The 12,431-nt window shown below is 42.0% G+C and overlaps 1 protein-coding gene and 1 long non-coding RNA gene across 21 annotated transcripts in view; one reads left to right on the forward strand and one right to left on the reverse strand.

The window, feature by feature from the left end:
• LOC109025762 (uncharacterized) overlaps positions 1-12,157 on the reverse strand; it is a 100,162-nt gene extending 88,005 nt beyond the window's left edge. For 2 of the 7 annotated variants that reach the window (XR_010130037.1, XR_010130036.1), the window contains exons 1-2: positions 11,923-12,152; positions 5,316-5,684 (exon numbers count right to left, since the gene is read on the reverse strand). This is a non-coding gene — a long non-coding RNA (uncharacterized lncRNA). Of the gene's footprint in view, positions 1-5,315; positions 5,728-11,922 lie in introns of all 7 variants that reach the window. The other 5 variants (XR_010130039.1, XR_010130038.1, XR_010130040.1 and 2 more) reach the window with 5 other exon arrangements.
• DTNB (dystrobrevin beta) overlaps positions 1-12,431 on the forward strand; it is a 296,213-nt gene that overhangs the window by 239,844 nt on the left and 43,938 nt on the right. For 13 of the 14 annotated variants that reach the window (XR_002004731.4, XM_004028945.5, XM_055377587.2 and 10 more), the window contains 2 exons: positions 152-265; positions 5,511-5,607. Coding sequence is in view for 12 of the 14 variants with exons in the window: in XM_004028945.5 (XP_004028994.1) it covers positions 152-265; positions 5,511-5,607 (211 nt within the window). In the remaining 2 variants the exon portion in view is untranslated. Of the gene's footprint in view, positions 1-151; positions 266-5,510; positions 5,608-12,431 lie in introns of those variants that run through there. The other variant, XR_010130034.1, reaches the window with a different exon arrangement.

Raw genomic sequence — 12,431 nt, forward strand, 5'->3', positions numbered from 1 at the left:
AGGTGTCCATTTCACCTCTTGGCCATTTGGAAGCAATCAAAACAAGATTGATAGAGGAGGCACTGCTAGAGTTGAAAAGTTGTAATAGGGAAAGAGGGAGCGTGAGTGAGAAGCACTGTGCAGCCCCTTTCCCTTCACCCATCCTCTCTAGAGAGATCCTTCAGGAGATTCAGCGTCTCCGCCTGGAACACGAGCAGGCCTCCCAGCCCACCCCTGAGAAGGCACAGCAGAACCCCACACTGCTGGCAGAGCTGCGGCTGCTGAGGTGAGTAGGGACACTCTACTACTTGCCACATGTAATCTACTATGGATGGAACTTATCTGAGGAAACCAAAGGAGTAGGGTAGAATCTGTTGTTCAGTATAAACAATCCTGTGAGCGCAAACCACTGAAGAGTTCACCCATTCTGTTGCTGCTTCAGATGTCTGGGTTCCATTAGAGATCACTCTTAAGAATGTCAGCCATTATCACAGAACTTGGTAAATACCAGTCTCCCAGCTCCAGGACCAGCAGGGCACTGTTTATACTTCTGTGATTGCTTTAAGAAGACCACTGTGCTGCAGTCTGTCTCTTATCTTGCTAATTTGTCTGACTTTAGAGACACTTGGCGGGAAGAATGCTTTGCCTTTCCTGTGAGTATATTCTCCTGGCACTTTACAGTCAATGCAGGGCTCTGCTGAAGGAGAAGGATGCTTCCTGTGCACATCTCTGAGACATGAAACCCTTGCACCATGGCTTCTAAACAAAGTGTCTCAAGAATCAGGAAACTAAGGACATAGGATGAGAATGGGAATAGAGAGCAGCGTCACTACCATGTTTGATGCTGTTTTGGAGGGAATGGGGAAGTCTTCACAGAAGTGATCTGATCCATTGTTAGGGTCTTATTGCCTATGAGCCTTAGAAAGGGGTGTGTGTGTGTGTGTGTGTGTGTGTGTGTACGCACTCTTCTGTAAGTTAAGACATTATGGAAACTACATTTAGTGACTTCTCACCAGATTTCTAGATTTTCAAATAGTGGATTCTTTCTGTTTAGGTTGATTTTTAATTTGCTATCATCTAGGATTCTGTGTAGGCTCTTGTTTCTTTTCCCAGAGAATGGAGATTATTGTTTTCTGTAGATATTCTACTGTTTAGATTTATATCATCAATAAAAGTTGTCATAGTAGAGTCATAAAGAATTTAAACTGTGCAGGTGAAAAAAAATCATTAGATGTATAGAGATTTTCGTTCTCATAAAAACTTATTTTCGTTTCTCAATGTAGGTAGGCTGAGATTTGGGTGGCTCTGTGGTTTACTGCTGCAAGTCTGGGGTGTTAGTACAGCTGGTGTCATACTAGGGAGGATGGGAACACAAATGCTGCTGACTTGGGCAGAGTGTAAGTCTAGGCTGTTGGCGTAAGATGCACCTGTTGTCTAGTGCCTGGTTTTATATCTAGAAAAGCAAAAAGGCCTGTCATCCTGAGTCTAACTGTTGCTGAAACTGGGATTGCTGAAAGTGCTCAGTTAAGCCGGAAGGATCTGAAAAATATCTTAGATGTAGTAGCAGGGCTGAGTCCAGGAATGTCACATAGGATAGCAAGAAGCAGAAATGTAAATCTGAGACCAACGAGGGTCTGAAGGTGGAGAAATCAGAAAGTATTTAACCTCAAAAGCAGTTCCTATATCACTGAAGAAAGGAGGGACTATTTTAAAGTGTGCTGGGACAGTTTTTATGCCTATGTACAAAACATACTGTTCTTCTACTTCACACTAATTACAAAAACCGACACCAGATGGATTCAACATGAGTACAGAACTTTAAAACTTCTAGAAGACTCGGGAGGCTGAGGCAGGAGAATTGCTTGAACATGGGAGGCGGAGGTTGCGGTGAGCCAAGATCATGCCATTGCACTCCAGCCTGGGCAACAAGAGCAAAACTCCGTCTCAAAAAAAAAAATTCTAGAAGAAAGTAGGAGAATGTCTTCAGGATTTTGGAATAGAAAGTAGTATCTCAGAATTACCGTGAAAGAAGAAGTTGGTAAATCCATTTATATTAATATTAAGAACTTTTGCTTACAAAAGACACATAAAGGGCTGGATTCACTTGTAGGTATCTGACATCTGTCTGGTTTTGATCAGTATATATGAGGCCAGGGACTGCCAGCACCCAGCTAGTATAATAAAACAAGGTAGACAACTTCACCCATAGGGTGAGTGGCTATGAGCCTTGACCACCAGGGATGCCTTTTCTTCCTTTATTATTATTTTTAATGGTATGTTGCTTACAATAAAATGTATGACGAATGTGTGTGTGACAAACGTATATGAAGCATAATAGTCAAATGAATACTTATAAACCCACATCCTATTTGAGAACTCATAATATGACTAAAACAATGCCATCCATAGAAGTACCTCTCCCTTACCCCATTTCCTTGCCTCCACCTTCCCCACTGGGTGAACGCCTATCCAGAATTTGGTTTATCATTACCTTGTGTTTAAAACAATATTGTCGCATTATCACTATCCTATGTAATAAGCTGTTTAGTTTTGCTTTTTGTTTTCTAAGCTTAATAGAAATATTATACTAATATGGGGGGGATAGTCCCAGAGGACTTCCCTCTCCACCCCCTACCCCCACCATATTAGCCTTTAGGATCGTTCTCTGTGGTTTGATGTAGCTGTAGCTCACTCATGTTCAGCTTATACCGTAATTGTTTGGTCACACACAGTACAGATAAAGAATATCACATCCAGGCTCAGGAGTTCAGGGGAAGAAGTCTTCCTAGAACATTGAATGAGTAGATCCTTCTTCTCGAGGGTCTACTGCACTGGAAATTTAGAGAGTATGAAGACTAGAAGACAATGAGTCCTTCCTAAAAATTTATAATCTGGTTTTGGAACAAAACATAAAATAATTTGATAGTTAAAAAATATTGTGCAATGTCAGTAAACAGTATGGATAAGAAATCTGTGTAGGGAAATATATATAATATAATGTATGTGTACACACAAGATTTTACATATATAATACCTGTATAATATAGGTATTATATCTATATTTATTCCCTACCACCTTTGTGTGTCTAATTTTCCTCTGGAAGCATTTGGACCCATGGAGGTGGTAGAAGTTGAGCTAGACCATGAAAAGTAGATAATGATTTGGATGGAGTGTAGGACAAAACATTTCAGATTGGAAGTGCACTTGGGCTTCAGCATGATTCCCCCCAAATAATTATGGCACATTTCAGAAAAGGGAAAGAGTCTTGGAACTAAGAATTTCTTTTCAATCATTCATTACATCAATCTTTAGAGTGCCAGTGATAGGTGATATAATTAGCCAGGCAATTGAGATCAGATTCTAGAAAGTCTTAATTGTTAGGTCATTGGAAACCCTTGGAGAGTTTCAAATCATGATTTTGGTAAGTTCAGTAGATGTTAATTAGGCGATACTGGATGCATGATATTTTCTTAATCCTTCAATACATGCAAGGATGAGTAAGGCCCATCCCCTGACCTCAAGGATTTTGCATCATGGTAGGAATGGCAGCAGTAAAGTAAATTAAGTACCACTGAGGAGCACTAATTACTGTAGTGCTTAATCAAGCAGTCCCTGCTGAAGTGATCAGGAGCAGCTTCCTAACAGTGATGTTGGGTCAGACATTACGGAATGAATAAGATTTGGAAGAGAGGTGAGTTATAAAATGATGGAGCCCACTTAGGAAAAATGAACCATAAGCTAGAGGTCCAGACACAAAGGGCATAAAATAGGAGGTGTGGTGCTAAGGATAGGAATGTAGATGGGATCTAGAGCTGCACTCTCCAATAGAAATGCAGGCCACATGTAATTAAAAAATTTCTAACAGCCTCACTGAAAAACCAAAAAGTAATAGGTGTCATTAATTTTAATAGTATATATTACTTAACCTGATATTTTCAAAATATTATCCTTTCAACGTGTAATCGGTATTAAAACATGATCAAGATATTTTGCCGTTTTCTGCACTAAGTCTTTGAATTCCAGTGTGTATGTTACAATTGCTGTGCATCTCAGTTCAGCCTAGCCGTGCTTCAGGGGCTCAGTAGTCATGCGTGGCTAGCGGCTACTGTGATAGACAGCGTAGGTCTAGATTTTGCAGGCAAGGGTCAGTGATGCTAGAAAGTCTGTTGAGATCATTATGGGATGATGAAATGAACATAGTTTTGCTTTGAGTGGCAGTTTAAAGTTCATAGAACACTCTCATATTTATTACCTTATATGATCCTCAGAATATTGTTGCTGTTACTAGTCCCCTTTTAGAGGAGAGAAAACTGAGGCTAAGTGACTTGTCTAAGGTTGCATATTTGGTAAATACTGGGGCTGATACTCAACTTTGAGGCTGTTGACTTCTATTTCACTGCTTTTTCCTCACCATAAAAGATGAAAGAGCCAGGTGCGGTGGCTCACGACTGTAATCCCAGCACTTTGGGAGGCTGAGGCAGGTGGATCACTTGAGGTCAGGAGTTCGAGACCAGCCTGGCCAACATGGTGAAACTCCATCTCTACTAAAAATACAAAAATTAACTGGGCATGGTGGTGATGCCTGTAATCCCAGCTATTTAGGAGGCTGAGGCAGGAGAATCACTTGAACCGGGGAAGCGGAGGTTGCAGTTGAGCCAAGATCGCACCACTGCACTCCAGCCTGGGCGACAGAGTGAGACTCCATCACAAAAAAAAAAAAAAAAAAGAAAGCAGGATTAATCACATAAGGAGACTGTTTCATGCTTGAGGTAAGGAGTGCTTAGATAAAGTGAGAGAAATGGGAATAGAAAGATAGGCACATACATTTTCCAAGAAAGAATGATCTGAATTGAGTTATTGATTGAATATAGGATATAAAGAAGAAAGTAACAAAGAGGACTGAGTTTTTCAACCATGACACCTGGAAGGAAAAATAGCAGAGACAGGGAGAAGAGACAGAGACAAGGAAAAAAAAAGAGACAGAGATAAGAAAAACATTTAGGGAGAAAAGTCTTAAGTCTGGTTTTGGACATATTGAGCTGGAGTAGATGGCATAAAATCTATCCTCAGGGAAAAGTGACTGTTCTTGGACACAGGGGCCGTCCTGATCTGTCACCCTTCTTGAATCTGTCTAGTGCTGAAAGTACTTACTACTGAACCCTGTTTTCTCTGAGCAGTTTAATATGGTTTCTTTACTATTAATCTAAATTTGGGCTAATTTTATATATTTTTCAAAAGGCATTGACTTTCTAAAGAGTTTTTTAATCATTAATTCACTCTGGTAATATAAATAATACCTTTATATAGTCATCTAAACTTTCCAAAGCACTTTTACCTATTTTTCTCAGAACAGTCCAGGAAAGTAGGCAAAACAGACATTATCACCATTTTATGAGGTATTGGATGCTAAATGACTTGCTCAGCGTCTCATAACTGGTAAGTAGCAGGATCAGGTCTGAAATCCATTTCACCTGGCCTTAGATCCATCTTTGAGGGTCTCTTTATCTGATGGGCTTCTCGTCTTGGATAGGCAAAGGAAGGATGAACTGGAGCAGAGGATGTCGGCCCTGCAGGAGAGCAGGCGGGAGCTGATGGTCCAGCTGGAAGAGCTGATGAAGTTGCTGAAGGTAAGAGCCCGTGGTCCAAGCTCAGTTCTTTCAGTTCTTGTCATTCTTCTCCCACCACAGCCTCAGCTGCTGCCTCCCTGTGATGTCAGAATAGGATGAGGCCAAAGGCTTGGCTTTAGCCTAGAATCAGTTTTCAGATAAATTTAGCCTAATTGGGTATAAAAGTCATCTAAATTAGTGCAAAGCCAGATTATTAAAAAATTAGTAACTGGAAATAGGATAATGTCTCGAGCAGTTGCTTTTATGAATAAATAAGAATGTTTGTAAATAGGATATTAGCTATGTAAAAATGAATAATATTTCTCAACTAAAGTAGTGTGTGTGTGTGTGTGTGTGTGTGTGTGTGTGTGTGTGTGTTTGTTTTGAGATGGAGTCTCGCTGTGTCGCCCAGGCTGGAGTGCAGTGGCACAATGTTGGCTCACTGGAACCTCCGCCTCCCAGGTTCAAGTGATTCTCCTGCCTCAGCCTCCCGAGTAGCGGGGATTACAGGCACCCACCACCACGCCCAGCTAATTTTTTTGTATTTTTGGTAGAGATGGGGTTTTGCCATGTTGGCCAGGCTGGTCTCAAACTCCTGACCTCAGGTGATCCACCCACTTCAGCCTCCCAAATTGCTGGGATTACAGGCATGAGCCATTGCTCCTGGCCTTAAAGTTTCTGTTAAGACAAGTTTTCAAATATTCCACTTAAATACTTAACAAATATTAAGTTCCTATTTCAATAAGTAGTACAGAGACAACTGTATTAGGGTTCTGCAGAAAAATTGGACCAGTAGAATATATATAAAGATATCTAAGAGGGGATTTATTATGGAAATTGGCTCACACAGTCATGGAGGTAAAGGAGTCTCATGTTAATGCCATCTGCATCCTGGAGAACCAAGAAAGCTGGTGGTGTAATTCAGTCTGTCTCTGAGGGGTTGAGAACCAGGAGAACTGACGGTGTGATTCCGAATCTGGGAGCTGGATTGGGAGATGGGTGGTGTTGGGTTGCTGGTTTAAGTCCCAGAGTCCAAAGGCCCAAGAACCTGGGGAGCTCACATGTCTGAGGGCATTGACTATTCACAACAGTCAAACATTGGAACTAATCCAAATGATCATCAGCAGTAGAATGGATTATGAAGTTATAGCCTATTTATACCATGAAATTGTATAATAATTAAATTGTACAAACTAGAGCTACACCCAAGCGATTTCTTCTATCCAAGTCCTCAGTGGATTGGATGATGCTGCTCATGTTGGTGAAGGCAGATCTTTTTTCAGTCTAATGATTCAAATGCCAATCTCTTTTGGAAACACCCTCACAGACACACCCAGAAATTATGTTTTACCAGCTATCTGACTATCCTTTAATCTGGTAAAGTTGACACATAAAAATAACCATCACACAAACCAACCTAATTAAACCATTCTAATCAGTAACTTCACTATATTAAGAGTAAGATAGCATATTAGCTGTAGGTTTGGGATACTGGGGAACTAAATACATGCATAATAAGTCAGGTCTATCTTGTGGCGTGATCATAGCTCACTGTAACCTTGCTTGAGCTGGGTCCATGGGATCCTCCTTCCTCAGCCTCCTGAGTGGCTAGGACTATAGGCATATGAAGTCTATCTATTGTTGTTGAAAGCTATATTACAACCCCTGTACCCCTGAGCAAAGAAAGGCATGCTTGGCATTTGAGTGCCCTCCCCGTGGACAATTTTATTGGCATCGAACAGAAATATCTACCTGGTTACGTAGCAACAATACCAGGATACTTCCTCCTGCTATTACTTTCTCAGGTCCTGCCCAGCGATGCTGAGAACTCCCTGCATTTTGTAGTATGATATCGAGTTAACAGCCAGAGAAAATCACAAAGTGTGGAGTGCCCCCAAAGCCAGATGACAGGAGTGAATTTAATCTTGTGATAAAGTGGAGTCATTGGAGGTTTTAAAAATAACAGTTTAGGAAAATACGCAGGGCAAGTTAGAGTGAGAAGAAACTAAAGGATAATAGGAGACTAATTTCATCCTCCAGGCCCGAAGTGACAAGGATCTTAACCCCAGGAGTGGTAGCCCAGGAGAATATCAGTTTAGAGACTTTCTCCAACTTCTGCATTCTAAGTCAGTCTCTTAGTAATGAAGCTAGTGGGCATTAGCAACTTGGATAAATGTAGCATTTGTGTTTTAAACTGAATTTTGACTTGCTCAAGACAATTACTGTTTTGTTATGAGCTGAGTTGTTGGTGGTGTTGGTGGTGGTGGTGGTGGTTGTTTTTTCCCCCTAGCTTTGGCCCTGAGTATTTGGGTTGTTTTGCATGGATATGTTTCTACATTAACCCTGTTAGCAGGATTTTTCCTCAGAAATATTTTATGTCTAAATGGGTCTTATTTAAAGAAAATCTTACATAAAAATGTGGCCTAAATCCCTCTAATAGTTGTCAGATACCCAGCTAAGCAACCTAGCCCCTCATCTAAACAGCAGGGATGTACTTAAACATACATGGCCTGTGTAACATCTGCAGCCTCGTGGGGCTTTAAAAGCCCTGCTGCCATGGAGTTGGTACACCTGTGGGATGGGAGATAATAGGGTATCCAGTCGGGCGCAGTGGCTAACACCTGTAATACCAGCACTTTGGGAGGCCAAGGTGGGTGGATCACTTGAGGCCAGGAGTTCAGCCTGGCTGACATGGCAAAACCCCATCTCTACTAAGAACACAAAAATTAGCCGGGCACGGTGGCACGTGCCTGTAATCCCAGCTACTCGGGAGGCTGAGGTGGGAGGATCGCTTAAACCCAGGAGGTGGAGGCTGCAGTGAGCAGAGATTGCACCACTGCACTCCAGCCAGGGTCACAGAGTAAGACTCAGTCTCAAAAAAAAAAAAAAAAAATAGGGGATCCACTCACCTCTTCCCTGTGTCACATCTCCCTTTTCAGAAAGATGTTCTCAAATATTACCCAAGCATAGATGGGAAAGTCCCAGTGCCCCAGTGTGATTCTCGTAAAAGGCAAGAGGTTTATGTAAACTGAAGGGAAGCCAGAGTGTATCTCCCCTAAGTAACCTTGTACCATTGCCTTTCAGTTGGATTGTCTTAGTGATCCCCAGAACTACTGACCCCAAGCCCCATGCATGCCACTGTGGCCTTCTGGTGTACCGCTGATGCTTGTATTCAAGGGCTAAGCAGAACGAGCTAATGCCCGCAACTCTACTCCCAAACCCCGAGTTTCTTTATATTTGCAGCGGTAATTTCAGTAAAATAAGCAGGACACTGCTGCCCCTGTAGGATCCCCTGCCAGGTTCTTAAATATCATTTACCCATCTGACAGGCTAAGGCTGTTCAGACTGGGAGGAAGAATTCGCAAACACAAATCTAGGAATGTTGTCTTTCTATCCATTGGCTAGAATTCACAGTCGAAAATCTCATGCCTTTAGTGTCCAGCTGCCTAAAAGAATTACCACGTAATCTTAATTTTTGTATTATATGCATGCCTAAAAGGTCATACACAGGAATTACTGACTTCTGTTAAAATTTCAGTGTTTTCCTACTATTAGAAATATATATTCATCAACCCATAAAAGTACCCTTTAGAATCCTAATTTTAGGCCAGGTACAGTGGCTCACACCTGCAATCCCAGCACTTTGGAAGGCCAAGGTGGGTGGATCACCTGAGGTCAGGAGTTTGAGACCAGCCTGGCCAAAGTGGTGAAGTCCCATCTCTACCAAAAACACAAAAGTTACCCGAGCGTGGTGGTGCGCACCTGTAATCCCAGCTACTTGGGAGGCTGAGACAGGAGAATCGCTTGAACCCAGGAGGCGGAAGTTGCAGTGAGCTGAGATCACACCACTGCACCCCAGCCTGGGCAACAGAGCAAGAAAAAAAAAAAAAAGAAAAGAAAATCCTAATTTTAATTTAAAAGGGGTTGTCTGCTTTTATTGATGTTCAGTATGCTAGCATTTAATTCTCTCATAAAATAGTTGGAAGCAGTTAGTCAGATGGACAATCAAGCCACATGGTCTGGGATACTCATAAATTAAAATACATCACACAGTAAATTTTCATGCCACAGAGAGTTCTTTCATTCTACTGCTTCAGGAAACTATTATGTACTTTATCTTCTATCTGAAATGATAATTTAAAGAAGCATACATAAGAAGTGACATCACTGTTAATTCATTCAACAAAAATCTTAATCCTTTTTTGGAATAAAGCAGGGTTAAAATTAATTTTTTTTGTTTCTTTAACAAAAATCTATTGAGTTCCTAAGTGTCACATTAGTTATTTGGCATATCGTGGTGACTAGACTCAATCCCTGATCAATCAAGGAGTATCAAGGACCCTCCTTCTTTGTTTTTTGTTTTTTTGTCTGAGATGGAGTCTCACTCTGTTGCCCAGGCTGGGGTGCAGTGGCACAATCTTGGCTCCCTGCAACCTCTGCCTCCCGGATTCAAGTGAGTCTCCTGCCTCCTGCCTCAGTCTCCTGAGTAGTTGGGATTACAGGCACCCGCCACCACAACCAGCTGATTTTTGTATTTTTAGTAGACAGGTTTCACCATGTTGGCCAGGCTGGTCTCGAGCTCCTGAGCTCAGGTGATCCACCCACCTTGGCCTCCCGAAGTGCTGGGATTACAGGCATGAGCCACCCTTTATTCTTTTTAATGACATAATGTAGACTGACACTCAGGCATTCATGTTTCTCTACATATCTTTCCGTTATACTTTTTACCTGATTAATGAGTATTAATTAATTACTGACCTCAAAAAAACTTCCTATTTAATCTAGAAGTGTTTATGTGTTGGTGTTTCTAATCCATGTTCTACTTCATTTTCCATTTGTCTGATATTGCTTTTGAAACTCATTTAACCAGGCCAGGCGTGGTGGCTCATGCCTGTAATCCCGACACTTTGGGAGGCCGAGGCAGGTGGATCACCTGAGGTCAAGACCAGCCTGGCCAATATGGTGAAATCCCACCTCTACTAAAAATACAAAAATTAGCCAGATGTGGTGGTGCATGCCTATAATCCCAGGTACTCAGGAGGCTGAGGCAGGGGAATCACTTGAACCCAGGAGGCGGAGGTCACAGTGAGCCGAGATCGCGCCATTGCACTCCAGCCTGGGCGACACAGTGAGACTCCATCTCAAAAAAAAAAAAAAAAAAAAAGAAGAGAAAAAGAAACTCATTTACATTTACCAGATGAATTCTGCAGTTTTGAATTTCAACCTCATTTGCAAATGCTTATCTAATTTGAGTGTAAATTTTTATGTAAATGACTACAGTGGCTATGTCATTGCTTTGGCCACCTTGCCGGACCTCATTCATGTGGAAGAGACTCACATGTTTTTAGGTGACATAAGCAGTTCTAAGTTTACACTTTATAATTAAGGTATTACCCCCTTTTAAATCACGTTGGCTCTGTCCCTTGTCTTCAGTCAATATTTAGTGACCCCACCTGACTAGTTGATAACACAGAGGTTCTCAGACCTGGGATCTGACCTGTTTACTGTGTTGACAGAGCCTTAAGGGCTTTATCTGAATAAGTTTTGTGAGTTTAAATTATACAACACTATCCTAAATAACACTTTGCCAAAGTCCACTCTCTCCCCAGTACCAGGCCACATGGAAGGCCTGTAAGTCCTGGAAGCGCTGCCCTGCCCACTGTCCCCAGCCTAACCTGATATATCTACTGCAAATTATGGTTTCTCTTCTGACAAACTTAAATTGCAATCACCAGATGTCCAAGTATGAAACATTGCTTTCTGAATTTCCCTATTCTGTTGAGCCACAGCAGTGTTCTCTTTAATACCAAACCTGGAAAAAACTGTGGAAGTAGGGAGATGTCTTAGAAACAGTTCTAAGAAATTACATACTGATCTTCTGACCTCGGATACAATTTCAGCCTGTTAGGATTGCCCCATCCCTCCCCAACCATCGCACTTTCCACTTCAACACAGTGCCAGCAATGAAAACACATTTTATAATTGTTTAATAACTGTCCTATGACTGTTTGCCTTGCCTCAAGAATATAAGAAAAGTGTTCTGCCCCAAAGGGAAGTCTGGCAAGGAAGAGAGCTTGCTTCCTAACTGCAAAGCAGGTGCAAAAGCAGAAGCGCTCTAATTCCTTCCCGCTGCCAGAGCCAGTGTTCAGCGCTCTGTGCCTAGGCTCCTGTGAGTTTGGCTTTGGTCAGGCATCCAGCATCTGGCTTTGATTGTGAAGAGCACCTTCCTGTGCTGAGTTGGGAGTCTCCTTAAGAGATTTCTCGGTGCCCATTTATTTCTAGTCCCTGTCTGTCCCTTGCAGTAATAAAAATTATGTTCTCCAAGTGTTTACTCACCCTCTCCCTTTTGTAATTCCTTTGCTTTACTGAGGTCTTTCTCACCATTGCACCCAGGTCTGTAGACTGTGTGGGAACAGGAGCACTTACCCATTCCTAAGACTTCCTAGGCACGTACATGTTCAGTAAAGACTGGCTGCACGGATTGGTCCAATTTAAATAGAACCATTGCACAGCTTTTAGATTTACATACTAGGCCAAAGAGCTGAGTCTCCCTGACCACAGTGACCCATGGTGAGGCACAGAAGGAGGAAGTGGAAGAGACCCATTAAAAGACAGAGTAGATGAGTAGCAAAGAACTGAAGAAAGAGAAACTTGAAAGTGTTCTCTTTATCCTTTTTCCTGCAGTGTCTGATAGTGCATTCATTTGGGCAGTCAGCTAATAGCCAGCAAGTGCCTGCTCTGTGTTCCATCACCATAAGGTTCTAAAAGACAGAGACCGGCCAGGTGCAGTGGCTCACACCTGTAATCCCAACACTTTGGGAGGCCAAGGTAGGCGGATCACCTGA

Source organism: Gorilla gorilla, chromosome 12, assembly GCF_029281585.2.
Source record: "Gorilla gorilla gorilla isolate KB3781 chromosome 12, NHGRI_mGorGor1-v2.1_pri, whole genome shotgun sequence".
Classification (NCBI taxonomy): Eukaryota; Metazoa; Chordata; class Mammalia; order Primates; family Hominidae; genus Gorilla; species Gorilla gorilla.